Raw genomic sequence first — 19,835 nt, forward strand, 5'->3', positions numbered from 1 at the left:
ATAGAAGAAATAAGTTATCTAACCTGAGAAAGAAGTAAGGGATGGATGAAACTGAGTAGAAATGTTTATGGAGAAGCACAGGATGGATTAGCTTCATTGTCTACTTGTTAAAAATTGAGTGTGAGCACACATACACACTCATGCATTGGAAATAGATAGGGGAGAGACAGTCAAAATATCTACTAATAGTTGTCCCTGACTGGTAGGTTTGTAGGTAATTTTCACTTTCTTATCACCACAGTTCAGTTTCCTACATGAAACATCTCTCTCTCTCTCCCTCTCTCTCTCTCTCTCTCTCTCTCTCTCTCTCTCTCTCTCTCTCTCTCTGTGTGTGTGTGTGTGTGTGTGTGTGTGTGTGTGTGTCTCTCTCTTTTTAAGATTTATTTATTTATTATGTATACAGTGTTCTGCATGCATGTATGCCTGCAGGCCAGAAGAGGGCACCAGATCTCATTACAGAGGGTTGTGAGCCACCATGTGGTTGCTGGAAATTGAACTCAGGACCTCTGGAAGTACAGCCAGTGCTCTTAACCTCTGAGCCATCTCTCCAGCCCCGAAACATCTATTTTTTTTAAAGTAAAGTAAATAAACATTATTTTATAAAAGGAACTGCAAGATGTGAGTGTCCTTAAGATTCGTGTTCTGTGTACTGGGTGCTGAAGAGTTGGCATGATCTTAAAGAGCACTTGTTGACCTTGGAGGGGACCTGCTTCAGTTCCCAGCACCCATATGATGTCTCATAACCACATGTAACTCCAGATCTAGGGAATATGGTGCCACCCCCTGCCCCGAACTTCCAGGTCACCAGGCACACGTTTTCCATGAAGATATATCAGATAAAGCATTCATATACATAAATAAATAATAAATCCATTTTTTCCCTGAAACAGAATTTCTCTGTGTATCCCTGACTGTCCTGGAACTCGCTTTGTCAATCAGCTGGCCTCGAACTCACAGAGATCTGCCTACCTCTGCCTCCTGAGCACTGGGATAAAAAGCGTGCACCACCACCATCTGGCAATAATAAATCTTAAAAAAATATATTTGTAGCGAAGTCTCAACTCTTACCCCTAACTTTGAAATACAATTGTATTTGAAGCAGGGCCTTTGAAAATTAGTCTGAGTGGACACTAGTCTCATGTGACTGGTGTCCTCATATAAAGGACAGTTTAGGAAAGACCCTGCAAAAACACAGGGAGATGGTGTCCATCTATAAGCCCAGGGGAGAGGCCTCCGGGGAAATCGAACTATTTATTTATTTACTTATTTAGACAAGGCCGACCTGGAACGCACCATCAGCCTGGCTTAACGGAGATTACAGGCAGGCATCGTTCATCACTCTCAGTTGGAAATCAGCTTTTTCACACCTTCCCTTGGACTGTGAGAAAATAAGGCACCACATTGCTGTGCTTTACTGTGATGCTTCTAAGTGTTTAAGAGAAACATTCAAGGGAGAGAAAAAGGAAAGAGGGGGCAAAGAAGTGTTTGGGGCAACCTGGGAGGAGCACAGGGTGCCACCACCGTAGTCACAGTAACGACCCATCTTAGAAGCAGCGAGCACCCGTGACAGTAGCGGAAGCTGAATTTTTATACCAGCTTAGGTCAGGACAGGCCAAAGTAACTGCTACAGAGACTTGGCAAGGACAGCCTCAGTCTGCCCTACGAAACTCTGCGAGGAGAGATGAGTAGGGAGCCCCCACTGAATGGTCAGAGAGAGGGGAGGAAGGGGCGAGAAGACATAGGTTCCCGTGAGAACACAGGAAAGTCAAGCTAGCACTCACTGTCCCTCAGGGCTGCCACTCAGCTCCACAGCCTAGATGTTCCAGGCACTGTGGTCAGGACCCCTGTCCTTAGGGACTGTTCAAGTTCAGAAGTCAGTCTCTCCCAACCAATGCAAGTTCAGATGTGCCTCTTCTCTCTCGTCAATAAAACATTCTGAAGTGTGTTGCTCACGGGTTTTCCCCCTTTTAATACTTGCTTTCTTTAACTATAATTTGGTTGTACAGCCACCTGCACCACCAATTTTAGAACATTTTCATTACCTGGGGGAAAATACCATACCTGTTAAGAGTCATTTTTCATCTCCTCCAATACCAACGCCCTTGGCAACCACTAAGCTACCTTTCAGTCTCTAGAATTGCCCGTTTCTGAATATTTTATAAGGTGTAATTATAAGCTTCTGTAACAGTTACCTTCTGTAATTGACTTTTCAGTTAGCATAATGTTTTCCAGCTTGGTTGGTGTATAGCATATATCAGTATTTCAGTGTCTGTATTACCAAATAATATTAATCCACCCACCAGCTGGTGAGATGTTTGGTCTATTTCTACTTTTAGTTATTAGGAGTGCTGCTGTTGTGAGCATCATGTGAGTTATTTGGCTGAGCTAACATACCTAAGCAAGGCAATGAAGGAAGAAAGGAGGGCTTTATTTTGGCATACAGTTCCAGGATGCAGCCCGTCGAAGCAAGAGGCATAGCAGCAGGAGCATGGACCACTGTATCTGCATTCAGGAAGCAGAGTGGCAGATGCAAGTGCTTGGCTCAGGGTCCCTTTTTTACCCCATTTAGGATCCCAGTCTATGGAATGGTTCAACCCACATTATAATGCATCTTCCCGCCCTACCTGAGCGAGTCTGGACAACGCCTCATGAGACATTTTCAGAGATTTGTTTCCCTAGTTGGTTCTAAACCCCACCAAATTGGCAATCAAGATTAACCTTTACAAACATTCGCGTCCAAGTTTTTGGGTGGCTGTTTCCATTTCTGTTAGGTGTGTACCCAGTAGTGGCATTGCTGGTAGACTCCATGTCTACTTTTCTGAAAGCCTGGCCGAGGGAAAGCAGCTGGAATGCTGCCTTTCACAGTAGTAGGAGAGGCTTCGTGGTTCTCCACATCTGCAGCAATGCTCTTCTGATTGTTTGTTTGATTGGAGTCTCCTGGGGCCGTGGTTTCAGATATCCTTGGCCATTTGCCTACCTTCTTTGTGTCGGTGTCTTCTCAGACCCTTTGCTCATACTTCAGTTGAGCCATTTGCCATTTTCCACTTTTGAATTGCACGAGCTCATTCTAACAGGGATATAATTTCCCAAAGTTCTCTCCTACCCTGTGGATTACCTTTTCATTTCATGTCCAATTATGGATTTTATTGTTTTTATTTGTGCTTTTGGGTCATTTCTAAGGAACTATTGCCTAACTTAATATCATGAATATTTGTGATTTATATTTTAAAGAAATATTTAACAGTTTTCCCCTTTACTTTTAGATCTTTGGTTCCTTGTGATCTAATTTTTGTCTAGGTTGGGAGGTAGAGGATTCACTCCATTCTTCTGCATGTGGATCTCTAATACATCCATTGAGAAATTATTTTTCCCCTTTGAATTATTTTGGCATCCTTGTCCAAAATCAATCATCCATGAATGCAAGGGTTATTCAATATTTTATTAGAATATCTAATAATACCAATGCAAAAGGTCATATATTATATATCATGTTGAATTTATAGTTATACATCAGACTAAAGAAATGGCAGGCATCACTATCTATTCCAGTTCATTTTGAAAATTAGAAGACAAACTCCCAGTAAGTGGTTGAGGGGTAATGATTTAATTTATAGCTCAATTTAGACAAAATTACCATTGGGCATGTGTTCTGGATCTGAGCCTAGACAGGGCTCAATGAGCCAGGGATCCATCTGATGTGACATTAGAGATTCTTCCCAAATATATTAGCAATGTCTTAACTTTGATGTCTGTCATTGAGGGAAAACACTTGTAGTCATTTCTTCATGACTTTGGGCAGACTTTCTGGTCACCTTGACCAGGAAGAGCCAGGTGCTGGGGTTAAGGAGCAAACTCATCCTATTTGCGGCTGCCAGCTACCATGTTAAACGTCCCTAGTCGACCCTCCTACCCAGCTTCATTGCTGAGATAGCCGGAACCTTTGGCAAGAAGCCACTGGCTGTGGTTCCTCAAGCAATGGCACATCTGTTTTCAATCTTCTGGCAAAGTCAGTAATTTAGTTTATCTCTCCGAGGGGATGGAAATTTTGTGGAGGACGTTAAAAAAAAAAAGAGGTACTCTCGGGGCACACAAATTTTAAGGAGCCAGCAAATCTATCTTATTTATTATACTGCTCTAGAATTCACTGTGAGAAAATAGAGATTTTTGCCCATAACCTTCAAGACCAATGAGAGTATTAATCTGTGAGATACAGACAGGCAGGTCTGAATATAGCTACATCTACGTTCAAAATACAATAAGCCTTCTGCCTCAGAATCTAGGGGGGACTTTCAGAAATCCACATTCCTGAATCTCTGCTGAATCAGAAGTCTGGGCAATGGGTGTTAGGATCTGCCTGGTGGGTCTCCTATTCACCAAAATCAAGAACTGCCTGCTTGCGAGTTTTCCCAGGGGGAAGCACTTGCTTTTATCCCAAGTGTCAGAAAAGCACAAATCTAATTTAATTTCCACTCCTTTAAAATCAGGATGCCACCCACCATCTCCCTCCCCCCCCCCCCCAGGCTACAGTAGGGAGAGAGTGGTAAGCAGTAGATACACAGATGAGACCCAGTGCCTAGCACAGTACAGGGACCACTTCCTTTATTGAGAGAGAGTAATGATTCCTAGTTCAAAGGACTACTGTGAGGATTAAATGGGACAATATACACAAAGCCTCTAACAATGTCTGGCACAGACAGTGTGCGTGTTATTTATGGCCCAGCACCGGCTGTGTCTCCTCATGTCCCTCTCATTAGCCTTGTGGGTTACGTTCTTGGCTTATGAGTTACACAATCAGCTAAGTGCATAATGACTGGCCTGACTGAGCCTGACCGATAAGCTGAGAAATTCTGGTGACAAGCTGAAACACGGTCAGCTCACTGACCATTGCCAGGTGTAATCTTTCCAGGGTGGTCAAGAGGTTACCCCAAAAGGTCACCAACACACCCAGTATTTCTAATTGTGTGGATTTAACTTGTATTTCTTAGTTCTAAAACATGCCAAAATTGGTAAATACAGAGCAGCACAAACAACATCCTTCCCTTCATTATCCAGAAGTATACCCTATGCAAACAACAACAACAACAACAAGAAGACCAACCACCCTGCTGGCGACCTCTCGGCTACAGCAGGTATCTCTGTATGGTGCAACCATATGGCACCTAGGATGTGCTGGGCTCCAAAGGGCCCTGGCTTGGAGTCAAAGCTCAGTGGTTGCCACCTTGAAACTCTTCATCATTTTCTCTTTGAATTTGAGCCTTACCAGTGAAATTCAATGCCCCTGAGTGCAGCATGCTGCTGTGAGCCAAGCCCCTGATGGCCATCTAGCCTAGGCTGGTGGAGGAGAATGGATGCCCTCTCTGGCTGCTCCCTCACCCCATAACTCCTGCAGCATCTGGCTGGCTTCTCTCGCTCTTGGCAGATCCCCTCCATGCTTCTTGGGCCCTTTTCTGTTGCAAATAACGTACCTTTATGCTTCATGAATTGCTCCCTTGTCCTCCTCTGGCTCTTCAGTGAGGCTGTTTATTTAAAATCCTGTGTTTCTTGGCATTTGTTATGGGACACACTTGCTCAGTCCTACTGGTGGAGATGGGGAAAAAATCTCAGTGTAACCTTCATACAAGTGACCTTAGTTCTAGAATTTATCCCAGGAGAACCACTAAGAATAAAATTATGAACCAAAATGAGTATTATTCCAGTAACATTATTACTAGAAAGTGGAAAGGCATTATCTAGTTAGAGGGGATTGGTTAAATGATGGCTTTTCCATACAACCAGCACATGTGTAAAAAAAAAAAAAATCACATGGCTGAATGTTGAATGGAGAGGAAAAGTTGTCATCAATTGTTAAGTAAAAATGTCAAACCACAAAATCACTTTAAAATCTCATTTTTTACATAAAAATCCACGTATTCTTTCAGGAAAAGACAGCTTTACGTGGTAGAATTCCAGGAGACCTTGTGGCTGCCCTTTTCTCCAGCACCATGGGGTTGTTTGCAATGCCTGCCATTGCAAGCCTCTGGTGCCATCTTCTCCTTGCCTCCCCAGGTGTGCTGGAAGATGGACTGTCCTCTAATGGTGTGCTCCGATCTGCAGCCCCCGGTGGAACAGCCAACCCAGAGAAGAGGATGAACTGTGGGACACAGTGTCCCAACCCCCAGAGCCTCAGCTCAGGCCCTCTGACCCAGAAACAGAATGGCCTTTGGACCACAGAGGTAGGGTCACAGCAGCAGAATCAACTGGGGACTGGAGAACAGGGGTGGAGTTTATTTTAAATCAGGACCACCACCCTTGGTGACAGAGATTTTCTAACCTCCGTGTAAAAAATTACTGCAAACCTCACTTAATCCTTTCCCTGTGGGCTATTGGGTTTTAGTTAACCTACAGAAATGTGTCATTGATATCAACCCTCTGGAGGAAGTGTGTGCTTGCTTAGGTACAGTGTTGTCCAAGGATCATTTTACCTCTCACCCTCCAACCAGCTGGTCAGTGCAAAGGTTCCCAAGGGTGATTCCTGTAAAGTATCATAACATCAATTCCCTGAACTCTTGCTGTGGAACAGGAGGCAGATGGTGTGGTGGGTCCCTGAACCTGGCTGCCATCCTCTGATGCTTTGCTTCCTGGAGCTGTTGACCGATTGGAGGCGTTTCTCCTGCTGTGCCTGGCTCCTCCTTGGAGAGGCTGCAGCCTGAGCTAAAGTTCTGAGCTGTGGCTCTGTGCTGTCTCTTCTTCCTCCTCCCCAGTCCCCCCTCCCACTTTCTCATGTTCCCCGAAGTCCACCACTTACTGTCTGCTTCAGAACGTGCTGGTCCACCTCTCCCAGCTCGGACCCCTGCTCCCTGAGGGCTCAGCTTCCTACCTAGTGATGGAATTCTTGCTCACTAGTCGTCTTTAGAGGCTCCGCTCAGCAAAATGGTTGCAAATTCATCTCTGAAGTTCACTAACTGAGCAGACTTGCCGCAACCAATCTCTCAGAACCTCAGTTTCCTTAAACACACAGTGGAAATGAGATAATACCCAAAGGAACAAAAGATGAGTCTGCTCTTGTACATCGAGATAAATGCAAAACAATGGCAAAGAGGATGAGCAGGACAGCTTGGCACTCCACTCAATGACCTTATTAAGTGGAATGCTAATGCATTTTTCCTGTGCACCATCACCTGGATGATAGTTCTTCTCCAGGAGGCACTTTGGGGAAAGCATACAGCCTCATGCACACACCTCTTGCGGTTTTCTAGTTCAGATTTACCAGAAAAAAATGTGTGGGTTAAAGGTAATCCTTGCTAGGCCTTGAGAGTTTCCTCATTAGTTCCTACGAGCACTCTTCAAGGCCCTTAGAGTGCTGTGCAGATGCCAGGCACTGTTTGAATGCCAGGAGCCCAGCAGTGGGAAAGGCAGAGGGCTGTTTCCTGAGTGCCAGCGGCCATCAGCGTGAGAGCGAGAGGCAGACAATAAGATAAAGAACATTGTTGCAGACTTGACTGTGTTCTGAGGGACCTGGGAAGTCACCAGTGGGACTAGCAAGTTCTCCGTGAGCACAGATGCCCCTCCAAAGCTCAAATTCATTTCTGAAGGGTGATGGGACTTAAATGAGTGGTACCCATGATGGTGAGCAACAGCATTTTGTGTTTGGAGCCTTCTCTACTTCATGTCCCATCAGACAAACCATGTCTCTTTTTCTTCAGTTCCTTCTGGTCCCTGCTTTCTGACTAGCATCAATAGGTGCTAACTGGCAAAACCAATGCACCAACAATGATCCTTCTCAAATTGGAATTGGCTGTCTCAGTAGGGAGCTCTTTATATGCCACGCTTTTCCTGATTGTCTGGGGCCATGCTGACCTCACAACATTTAACAAGTCATTGGCTTGTTCTCTTTCACCCAGCTCCCCTCCTGTGTCCCACAAACAACACCAGAGGCACCTCTGTCGCTGCTTTCTGTTCATTAAGGCAGTCCAGACCTGGGCTGCCTCCAGACCCGTTCTCTGCACCTTGATATACCATTTTCTTCAGGCTTAGATCTCCCTTAACAGTCAAACAGACAAAACCCTCTCAGGGCAGCTCAGTAGGTCAGGGTGCTAACTGCCAAGCATGAGTTTGATGCCAGGAACCTATGAAAGGGAGAACCAGTTCCTGAAAGTTATCCTCTGATCTCCACAGGTATTCTATGGCGCGCGCACACACACACACACACACACACACACACACACACACACACACTAAAACAAAATTCTCAATTGGGGCTGGAGAGATGACTCAGCCGTTAAGAGCACTTGTTACCCTTCCAGCGGACCCAGATTTAGTTCCTAGCAACCACATGGTGGCTCACCACTGTGGGGGGCACACAGGTCCTTATGCTCACAGATAAACACTAGGGGGACTGGGATTGTCTCTTCAAAGGGAAAGATGTATAGCTTGTTTTCTGCCAGACGGTAGGGAGTGGACATGGTTGATAGCCTGAGGACCTTTGCACTGTCTGTGTGGCCAAGACCACACTGGATCCTTCCCGAGACCTTCTCTCCAGCTTGTTTTTCTCGGCCGGTCTACAGAACCCATCTTTATAGGAGATGTCACACGCACTTTCCAAAGAGTTTCAATGTAGCCATGTTCTACACTTTGCTGTGCACACGGGATTGAGTTCATTGTCACCAGGAAACTTCACCGAATTGTGCTGTGCTTACATATGCCTACAGTAAACTATTTGGGGATCAGACTCTCAAAGTGAACCAGCACTGGCTTCTGAGCTGTGTAGCATCAAACTGTCTTCCTGACTGGCTAGAGTGCTCATAGACGAAGCACCACCCACCCACTCCAAGCATGCCAACTCCTCACTCCCACCCCCGACTCCCTCCAAACATCTGAAACTTCCAGCTTCAGAGAATCTGACTCCCTCTTCTGCCCTCTGCAGGGGCATGCATACATAGAGGCAAAACTCAAATGCACATGAAATGAAGACAAGTAAATCTAAGCAAAACAAAACAAACCCCCCTCAGGTATTCGTCAGAGGCAGACATACCATGTGAACGCAGCTCTGAGCATGTGGCTGGCTGCCCATGAGGCTTTCACGTCTCCAAAGCTGCACATTCTCTCCAGTGGCTTTATTGTTCTTGGCAAAGTGACCAGACACTAAAGGAATTACCCATTGTCTGGATTACTTCTCAGCTAAGGGACTTCCTATGAAAGCATCCACCCCCAGTGTCTGGCCAACAATGGAGGAAGCATGGGTGAAACCCCACAGAGTTCAAAGGAAAGGGTCAGCGTGGAATTTCACCCAGACAATGGCGACGTGAGGCATATCAAGGAAGAGCTTGGGAAGTGAAGGAGTCTCTCAGGAAAACAGAAGCAAGAAGTTATGTGAAGGGAGGGAACAGATGGAACCACTGGGGGGAACCAGAGGCAGGCTGTTGGTAGGGCACTTGGGAGCTCTCAGCAGCCAGCACCTGGGAAGAAGGAAGGACTCTATTAGAGCAGCTGAGAGATTTCTGTAGAGATTTGGCCTGCAGCAAAACCAGTTCAGGGAGAAGGTGCTTGGGCCACAGCCTCCCTTCTCATTCTATTCTTCCCTTGACATTCCAGGGTATTTTACGTTTAAGGCACCTACTAGGTGCTAATAGTTCAATGTTAGTTGAATGAGACTAGACTAGCAGCTCACTGAGATTAAAGGGAGGCTGTGCCCCCCAAACCAACTCTGCTCTGGCAACATCTTCGTATCATGGCAGCTGTTACCTTCTTTGTGATCATCTCCCTGAGGCTCATGGGGGAAAGCAACAAGTCCTTGTGACACTTGATGAAACCCTGTAGGGTAAGTAAGTTAAAGCAGGTCTGATCATGCTGTGGCAAGCTAACAGCTGGCCTCTGGTGGAGTTGCTAAGATGAAACGTTCGCTGATTAACCCCAGGTTAATGCTCTAACATTCATAGTGTTGTACCCAGGTCACAAGACCCACAAGCAAGACCACCACAGAGCCGATATCCATGCAAGCACACAGAGGTTTTTAAATAATAAAACAAGCAAGCCCGGGGGCTTGGTCCTGTGTCCAACATCCGACACAGTGGGTGGAGGAGGATGGCTTTGAGCACTCACTTGAAGGGGTTTATATAGGAAAGGTGTACATGCAGCTTGGGATTGGAGGAAGGGGCTAGGGGTGAGGTAGTTCTTTGAAGTTACTGGCTGAACTGTAAGCATGAGGTTACTGATGGCTAACAGGATTCAGGGTATCTACAGAGACATAACTTTTTACTCCCTATGTCCTGCTTTTGCTGAACCCAGACTGTATACATTCCCATAAGTTCAATTTCTGGTCAGTTGAGTCCATTACTCCCCATATCCTGTTTTACCAAGTCCAGGATATATAGATTTATTGTTTCAGCCTTATCTTCTCATGAGTTCAACTTCTGGTCAGTTCTAAAACTGCTGGTCAGCAAATACCTTTAGAGGCGGGCTGGGGAGAGCATCTCAAGATGGCTATTGATTTCTCCCTTTCAATAGAATTTGGGAACTAGAGGTTTCTTAGTGTCTGCCTACCTTTAATGGAGATCTGACAGAGACCTAAGTCCTTGTGATACAGCCTACAAGGCCTGCTTTTAATCCTCTGAGAAGGGAGGGAGGAGTAAATGAACACGCCTACTATGTGCCAGACACTATATATGGCATCGTTTTTAACCGTCATGACTCTGAAAGGTGAAGTATCCTTCTGCACCTGGGCAAATGGAGGCCCACAAGCTGAATATCCATCCAACAGGACACAGAGCTGTGCTATGCCTATGTTGAAATTTAAACTTCTGACTGTCGGCCTCCCAAGCCCTTTCCTAGGAGTTAGTGTGAACTTTATCAAAGTTCATCGGGATGTGGGACCTGGAGCCAATGTCTTTATTTTGGGTTGTCACCTGCAGGACATTGTCCTTGGCAAACCACATCAGCCCAAATGACTTCAGATGCCTTAATGTGCAAGCAAACATGGTAAGATCACAATGTTCTGGAGGTGATATGAGGAGCAGTCAATGATTTATGTCACTGAAAGCCAGTGAGAACGTTCTAGGGCATTCAGAGAGGGCTAACAGGTCCTGTGTCTGGAGAGCTCTCTCTGTCTCTCTGTCTCTCTGTCTCTCGCTCTCCCTTTTCACTCTGTTTTTGGAGACAAAATCTTATGCAGCTCAAAAATGGCCTTGAATTCATTATGCAGCTAAGGATAACTTTGGACTCTTGATCCTCCTGCCTCCACCTCCCCTGGTGTGGGATTACAGGCGTGTGTCACTGCACCCTTTTCCTTTTCTTTCTGAAAGTCTGTCTGCACGTGTCTGTTTTTCAAATCATGTGTTAGATGTCTACTGTGTATCAGGCACTGAGCTAGACCCTGTAGTGAACAAACCAGTCTAGGACTCTATCTTCTTGAAGGTATAGTCTGATTAAAAAGTAGAAAGACAAATGGATGGGTGCACAGTTCAACTGTGCTTAAAGGTAAACAGGAAATAAAGGTTTCTGAGAGAGGAAATAACAGAGTCCTATGATGCTTACAGCATCCCTGGAATAGTCCATGAAGAATTACTAAGCATGATTCACTATGGGAAGGCACTAAAGACCATAGCATGTTATCATGGTTTCCTTCTCTATGATTCACTATGGGAAGGCACCAAAGACCATAGCATGCTGTCATGGTTTCCCTCCCTATGCTTCAGCTTTTGTTTTGTCTTTTGAAACCTCACTATGTACTCCATGCTTGCTTGGTAGCCTAGGCTGGATTTGAACTCTCAACTACTGTCCCTTATCCTTTCAAGTGCTGGTATTACAGTGTACACTACCAAGCTTTATATATAGTCTCATTATATAGACCAGACTGACCCCAAACTCATAGAGATCCACTTACCTCTGCTGCCCAAGTGCTAGAATTAGAAGAATGTGCCACAAACTACAACGATCCTATATATATATATACATATATATATTTTATGTTTTGTTTTTTAGACAAGATCTCTAGTAGTCAAGGCTGGCTTCAAATTCCCTATGAAGCAAGAGCTGGCCTTGAATTTCTGGTCCTCTGGCTTTCACTTCCCAAGTGCTGAGATCACAGGGGTACACTATCATACCCAGTTCATGCGTGGCTTTTATAACTAAAAACACTAATACTACAGGGGAAAAAAAACAGTATCTAGCAAACCACAATTTTTCAGTCTTGCTTTTCTTTGTCCTCTGCAAAGAACTATGAAATGCTTTATACAGCTGGTGTTAGATCCAGGCATTGTACAGCCAGTGTGAGTGAGACACAGGCAGGAACATCTCTATTTCCATTTGGGGTGAAACTGAGAGGGGGCTGAGCAAATCGTGTTGCAATCTTGAGTTGAGATGAAGCCTCCAACCTGACCTTATCCACCACAGGGAATGAGCTGGATCATTGACTTCTGAACCCCAAGAGAGACAAGTCCATCTGGGTTGGAGGCTGCCAAGGAGTTATCACAGCCTATCTGGCTACCCTTGAGAATGGCAGCCAGAAAATGACTCTTAATTAAAGAGGCCGTGTCAAGGGGACTCAAAGCTCTGACTCACAGGGTTCCAGACCTACAGAAATGAGACAAGAATAAAAAAGCTGTCGGTTTGGGTGAGAAACAGGAGGTGGCCCATTAATGAGAGTCAATGGTGACAGAGCTCACAAAACAAGAAAATTAGAGGTGAAGGAAGGATTGTATTCACAGGTAGCTGTGAAAGAAAAAGGTGCCAAATAGGTTTCTCTCATTATCAAACAGAAGTGTGAGATTTTTTTTTAAAGCCAGTAATTGTAATAGAGACACTTAGTTTTCCTTGTCATTAAAGGGGTGGGTGGTGGGTGGTAGGATAAGGGTAGGAAAGGTTTGGCTGGCTGAAAACTACATCAAAGGGGGTAAATTGATTTACAAACCAATCCTAAGAGACAGAGGGGTTTAACTGTTCTGTGTATCTCTGTAGCCTTATCAAAGAAGAGAACATTGAAAATGTGTGACATTTATAGTTTTCCCTCTCTTACTCATGTGGGCTTAGAATTTGTACTGTTTCATTTCCTCATTGCTGCTACAAAGTATCTGCCAACAGAGACCCAGAGAAGGAAGGGCTAAAAGCGACTCAGGGAAGGAAGGGCTAACTGCGGCTCTGAGTTGGAAGGGATTATTGCCGCTCACAGTTGGAGGGATACAGTTCACGATGGCGGTGAAGGCAGAAGCACCAGGCAACTGGTCATACCTTGTCCACAGTCTGGAGTAGGGACAAAGAACTAGGGCTGAGCTCTAAAATCTCAAGCCCGTCCCCCAGTGACACACCTCCTCCCAGGAGGCTGCCCCTCCTAAAAGTTTAAGAACATTCCCAAACCTGTGAGTTTATGGTGGACATTTCACATTGGACACAGAATCTAAACCTTCTAAGTTGTAATTAGATTTCAGTAATTACCAACCTGGATGTCCTCACAGATACCTTTGGGTTGTTGTCTCAGCCTCCAAATATCCTTTTAAAATATTGCTAGAAAGTGTCCTTTTCTGGGCTGGTGAGATGGCTTCAGTGGGTAAAGACACTTGTTCTCGAGCCTCATCTGATTTTCCATGTCTAGAATCCAGACAGCAGGAGAGGAGTGTTAGGGTCTGTGAGAAGTCCCATAAAAGACCACCAGTCATGTATGCAATCAACAAGCACATTTAATAAAAAAATCCAGAGTACTGGGGTCAAACCATTTGACAAAGTGGCAAATGGTGACCCCGAGAAGCTTGCAGGCTCTTTTTAAGCAGGATTAGGGGAATTCCAAGGAGGGGAGATTAGTCTGGGGGATGATCAGTGGGTTTAAACAAAAAGTTTACAGGTTGTTATAGGATTGGTAGGTGGCTCTAGTTGTTAGGGGCTTTCTAGCGGGTTGGTGGGGAAAACTATCTTTAGCCAGCAGAAGGCTGTGGGGCATCTGCTGATTGGTTGCCCCTGAGTTGTGGTTTTCCAAGAACCGCTTGCTCAGTTCTAGCAAACCAAAACTAAGGCCTGGTCTCTGGCAGAGCTGTAGGAGCCTGTCATGGCCCTGGTCTGGCTCAAGAACCCTCTCAAGAGCCAACTTCTGCAAGCTGTCTACATGTGTGTCTATCATGGGTACCTACCTTGACCACACACACAAACAAAGGAATGAGTAAATAATGTAAGTCAGAGGTGGGGAAAAGTGGTCAATTCTAATTGGTTTGCTAAATTTAATGCAGTAATTATTTGAAAATGGATTTGTCTATAGCTGGGAACTTCCCATGTTCCTTATGGGAATCAAAGCTCCACCATGTCCATTATCCAAAAGCCCATCTCTTTAGAATGACCTTTGCTACTTGGCAGCTGCTACAATAGCCTTCAATTTCAGTGGAGTGAATAAGATAACAATCGGTTGTTCGTCATGATTCTTCAAGAGAAATTAATGACAAGAGCTACCATTGGAGTGACTGGGCTGCTAGGGCCTGAGGAGGTTTCCAGACCATGAAACTCCTGATTTTAAAATGAGTCATTCAAGGGCAAAAAAGAAGTTGGTCTCCTTATTGTAAGCAATACATTGAAGCATCTCCAACATCTGGGAAGCAGACGTTGTCTCCTTGTTTCTCAGGTAAAGGATGAGACTCAAGCTAATGCACACATTCAGCAACCCGAAGTGGTGTAAAGCATGTGCCAAGGTCCAGGTTGTGAGGCCTGTGGTGTGTGTTCTGTGTGTCTGTTCTACAGACTGTGGTGTGTGTTCTGCGTGTCTGTTCTGCAGACTGTGGTGTGTGTTCTGCGTGTCTGTTCTGCAGACTGTGGTGTGTGTTCTGTGTGTCTGTTCTACAGACTGTGGTGTGTGTTCTGTGTGTCTGTTCTGCAGACTGTGGTGTGTGTTCTGTGTGTCTGTTCTACAGGCTGATGGTATATTCATTTAAGAAGCTGCCTCACTGTATTCAGAACTCAGTCATATGCACTCCATAACTGCTGAAGAAGAACCATTTTGTAGGCTTTGACTCTTTACTCCAGCTTAGAAATTATGAATCATCCAAACCCTGGATTTTTGCTTAGAGTTTTAACACTTAAAAACAGTCTGAAATCGGGGCCAGGGGGATGACTTAGTGGCTGAAGTGTCAGTTGTGCAGGTAAGAGGACCCAAGATCAGATCCACAGCACCCATATCAAAGTTCAGTATGGCAGCCCACGCTCATAACCTCAGGGCTTGGGGTGGGGACAGACAGAGACAAGTGAACTCTCAGGGCTTGCTAGCCAAACAGCTAAACTAGCGAGCCCCAGCTTCTGTGAAAGATCCTGTCTAAAAAAATAAGATGGAAACAATAAAGACACACAGAACCTACCTCTGGGCTCTACCATTAAGGATACACATGCTCACATACACACACACACACACACACACACACACACACACACACACACACACACACAACTGAGCTACAACAGGGCATTCACTTTCTGTGAATAACCTATAATTAACCTTTGTGAATGATTCTCAATCTAGCTCTCTTGCCTCCCACCAATCTGAGAGAATGTTTCTGTCAGAGTGATTCATTTCAAATATGGCCTCTGTCTCCCACTCTCCAATGACTTTTAAAGCTTTTATGTAACAACCTATGAAAGTCACACAGCATGGGCCTCACCATCACCAGGCCTGTCTTTGGGACCCAGTCTGTCTCATTATTTTGTTTCCTGCACGGGGCTCTTTGCTGGCTGTCCCTTGTCCCCCAGCTGCAGCTGGCCAGCAGGTCCTCTCTGGAATGGAGATCAGTGACGTAAACCTGTGGACATGACTTGCAGGGTCATTCATGCTTACTGCTGTTTTCAGGAATCCACTCCCATAATTAAAGTTGTTTTCACTTTGTGAGAGGTGAGGAGATGGGAACATGTTGAGGAACCTACAATTTAGTTAATGCTTTTGTATTTAAAGTTTAATTCTGGGCTTTTAGCAGGGGTCTGTCTTCACCTAAAACTAGACAACTCTGTGTTTTGAGGTATCTCTTTATTTAATATCAGGCACTGTGCCAGGCATTGAACATGTGTTATTTAGTGCTTACAAAAATCATATGAGGTAAATGATATCACTCCCTACTTCACAGATGAGGAAGCCCCATACTGGTGAGGTAGAAATGCCTGCCCCATGGAGCTACATAGCCTGTGTTTGAAAATCTGACTCTGAAGCTCCAAAAATGTAACCACCCCGCTAAGACCAATTGTGAAAATGTTCTTACTACCCTTTAACCTCTGTTAATTCATTTGTTTACCCATGTTTTATGAGCACAATCTTATACCAGGACCCGTGCTAGCTCCGTATTAGAGAGTCAACAGAGAAACCTCCAAGAATAACCATGTATTAAGGCATCACATGTTACTTCCATTAATGTGTGCAATTTTTATGCTTTTATGGAGCATTGAAAAATTTTAATTAAGGAAAAGCTCTAAGAGGGCCTTATGTGTATGAGTCCTTGACTCCCTTGTCTGTCTGTGTGTTTATAATCATCTCAAGAAATTAATGCAAATGGGATGAACTTTGGATATTTGCCAGGAACTGAATTAATTGTTTTCTGCTTTTTAACAGGCTAAAAAAGATGCCAAGAGAATGTCCACAAAAGAAGTCACTATTAATGTTACAGAGAACATCCGGCAAATGGACAGAAGTAAAAAAATCACAAAGAACTGCATCAATTAGCAGGGCTTAGATGTAGGAGCAGAGGAACTTCATTGTGGAGTTCAATCAATCTTGAAGAAGTGGGTATCCTCTGTAAAAATGGCTGCCTCTGAGCATCTGTAGAGATGGCTTGACCAGGCAACACACACCCACCCATGCTGTGAGGACCTTCTCAGCTTCCTGTTTATCACATGCAAAAAAATGGATGGAAAAGTTCTGAAATATGTTCACAGATTGCCAAAATGTGGTTTGTTTTTCCCCTTTGCAGCTTCCGTAGCATGGTCTGCTGTAGCCACTGTAAAATGGGTCTGTGAAGGATATAGAAATGCAGGAGTAGTGGATTTCTGGGCAAGGGTCACACAGTAGTGTGAAGCTCTCACCGTGTGTGGTCTTAAACAAGCTCCTTCTCTCCTCCTCTCTGTCTAAAAACAACTAACACAAAACCTAGTGTTTTCATTTCAGAGCTGGTTCTCATCCAGTTCTAAACCCAGAAATGTAAGAACCGGAGACACAGAGCAACTCAGTTTGAGATAGCTCAATCCCAGCTGCACACGTTGACTCCACCAGTGCCCGTGGAGTGTCTTTGAGAGAAGTCTGTGACACAGTCACACCCGTTCATTTTCTACCTGGAAAGCCCCCCAGGCTGGCACCCAGACATTGGCTTCCAAATCTGAGTATCACAATGTCTGAGGCCAATGCATCCAACCTGCAGCCCCCTCTGGGACTTAGCTATGTGTTGCTTTTTTTCCAGTTCCCGTTTATTCCCATGACCTCCAGTCAGGTCATTTGCAATTGTAATCAAAGACTAGGAGGGAAGTGACCTAGGAACACGTGGTGGCACAGACGATGCCCCTTTGCCCTTTCTGTGGACAGCCCTGAGGAATATTTTATCTTGGTATCTGCAAAGCAATTCGTTCAGGAAGCTGGACCCTGGTTGATGTGGATCCATGTTGATGTTAGCCTGACCAAGCACTGTGTTGGAAAACAGTCAACACAGAAAATGATGCTTGGAGAGGAATCTTTTTCTAGCATTTTTAAACACATCTTCTTGCAAAGTATAACATAATAAGAGTTTGAGAGGAGTGTTAACAGGCTTGGGCTTAGGAAGGGTGTAGTCCAAGTTGTATCCAACTGTACCAACAAACTCCCCGTTAACCAGCAGTAACAGCCTGGTGACCTGTTTGTTTATATGACACAGTCCAAAAACAGTGACCTCAGTAGACTAAAATGCAGATGCTCACCCCTTTCTCTGATATTATTTCTCCAACACATAGAACGGTGGACTGTGTATTTGTTAGTATTAAACATTCACTGCCAACCTTGTGCCAGCTACGGTAACAGTTGTGGAGGGATTTGGAGTCTGGCCAGTCACGACTGTCCCTTCTCTGTAGGTGAGCTCGATACTCAGGAGACTGACTTGGACCCTACGGCACAGGACCAATTGTTACAGTGGAGTCTCTCTTTAGGTTAAAGGTAGCTTTCTGTCAATCACAGATGTAGGTATTTGCCTGCCCACTGTCCAAGCCTTTACTGTATACACCACAGTCTCCCCATCCTCTCTCCTCTTGACTCTTTGTCAAAGGGCTTTTAGGGAACTTCGTGTTCTGACAATTTAACTAACAGAACAAAAGCAAGCCCCATGACTTCCGTGTCCTCGGTGGCACTGCTCGGCAGCAGGAGCCCTGCTGCAAGGTTGCCAGCAGTGGGATCCTGTGAGCTCAAGGGCTTGCTCTCCAGGGCATGTGCGCTGTGTTTGAACATGCTGCTTCCCCAGCTGATGTGCCATCAGCCACGGGCTAAGGCCAGCTTCTCTCCCCCACTCTGTGTTTGCCTCAGTTCACTGATGCACGTCGTTTGGAATTCACCATCTGGAAACGTGGTCTCTACATCTGTAGAAACACTTTCTCACTTTCAGAGAAGGAATGGAGGAGGGCCTGTGATCTGGCCACACTGGTGAAATTTCCATCTGGCAAGTTTTAAATGTGTGTTTAAGACAGGAACTGATTCTTACTATCCTATCGGATAACATTTTCCATTTCTAAGTGTGAGTCAATAAAGTCATTAATTTCAAACATATGTGGATTGTTACAGAGACTCTTTACTGGAACCTTAAATCAGTATGCACAGTTGTGTGGAATTTTTTTTTTAAACAAAGGTGTTTTACATAAGTGATTAAGTGATTCCTTCAAACAGCCTCGTGAATTAGGTAAGGAGATTTAATTAGCTTCAACTTAACACTTACAGAGGTATTTATAGTCTTCTCGGCCAGGAATTGGTGGGCTGGGATACCAGACAGAAAGGCCAACATCAAGGTCAGTGTTCCCCACCGTTCCTTGTGCCTATCTGAGAACATCCAGCACAGCTGAAGGACTCAGCCGTTTAGAGGGGGAGCTGTCACATACCATGAAACTGAGCCCAAACCAAGCTCAGCTATGAGGACAAGGGGTGTATGGAGAGGGCCACAATGAGAGAGCTTGGCCTGGCCTTCTGGACAGGGTGATCCTGGCCTGGTATGAGAAGGCACTCTGGGTAAGGTCAGAAACTGTACTTCTTATAACAACTGTCTAATACATATACATCATATATTCTATATAATAAAGAGCAGGAGGTGAGGGATACCTAGGTTGCTGCCGATGCCCTAGACTCATGGGATGTGGGGTGGTAGACTGTTCCTCCAGCTGCCCATCCCACAGTGCTACCTGACCCCAGGCCTAATTGTGCTGTGTCAAAAACCTACTAACCTCCATTTGAGGCCACTCCCCAGTGCCACAGAAACCCCTCCCCTCCATATCTGTTCCTCTAAGCAGGGTTCCCAGGGAGGGGCTCTCCTGCAGAAATCAGATGAAAGGCATGGTCTACTCAGCTGCCATGCTGCACAAATGCTGGGATCCCACGTACGTAGCCCCAGCTTCCACCCTTATTGAGAACTCCAAGTAAGCCTCTCCTTCTCAGCTAGATGGATGCTCACTTGTGGTCCCCTTTCTTCCTACTGCTTAGAATGTGGGGTAAAAGCCGGAGCAATGTCAGTCCACTGGACTGTCAAATGGCCTGGAGTGGAAGCTGTGCCAAACTGAGCAACAAATCAGAAGTAGCCAAGGATCCTGACTCCATGCAGCCTCCCTGATTCCTGAACTGTATGTACTTGACTGTGTGTGACCAAGAAATACGCATTTGCTTCGTTTAATCCTACTCTTTCAGGTTGCGATTCATC

General features: G+C 45.1%; 1 protein-coding gene across 1 annotated transcript in view; it reads left to right on the forward strand.

The window, feature by feature from the left end:
* The window catches only part of Baalc (BAALC binder of MAP3K1 and KLF4), a 75,840-nt gene extending 57,140 nt beyond the window's left edge, over positions 1–18,700 (forward strand). Inside the window, exons 2-3 of the mRNA XM_036207859.1 lie at positions 6,046–6,212; positions 16,535–18,700. Of these exons, the coding sequence (XP_036063752.1) occupies positions 6,046–6,212; positions 16,535–16,645 (278 nt within the window). The 3' untranslated portion in view covers positions 16,646–18,700. The remainder of the gene's footprint in view (positions 1–6,045; positions 6,213–16,534) is intronic.
* Positions 18,701–19,835: the final 1,135 nt, after the last annotated feature.

Source organism: Onychomys torridus, chromosome 16 (genome assembly GCF_903995425.1).
Source record: "Onychomys torridus chromosome 16, mOncTor1.1, whole genome shotgun sequence".
NCBI classification, from domain to species: Eukaryota; Metazoa; Chordata; class Mammalia; order Rodentia; family Cricetidae; genus Onychomys; species Onychomys torridus.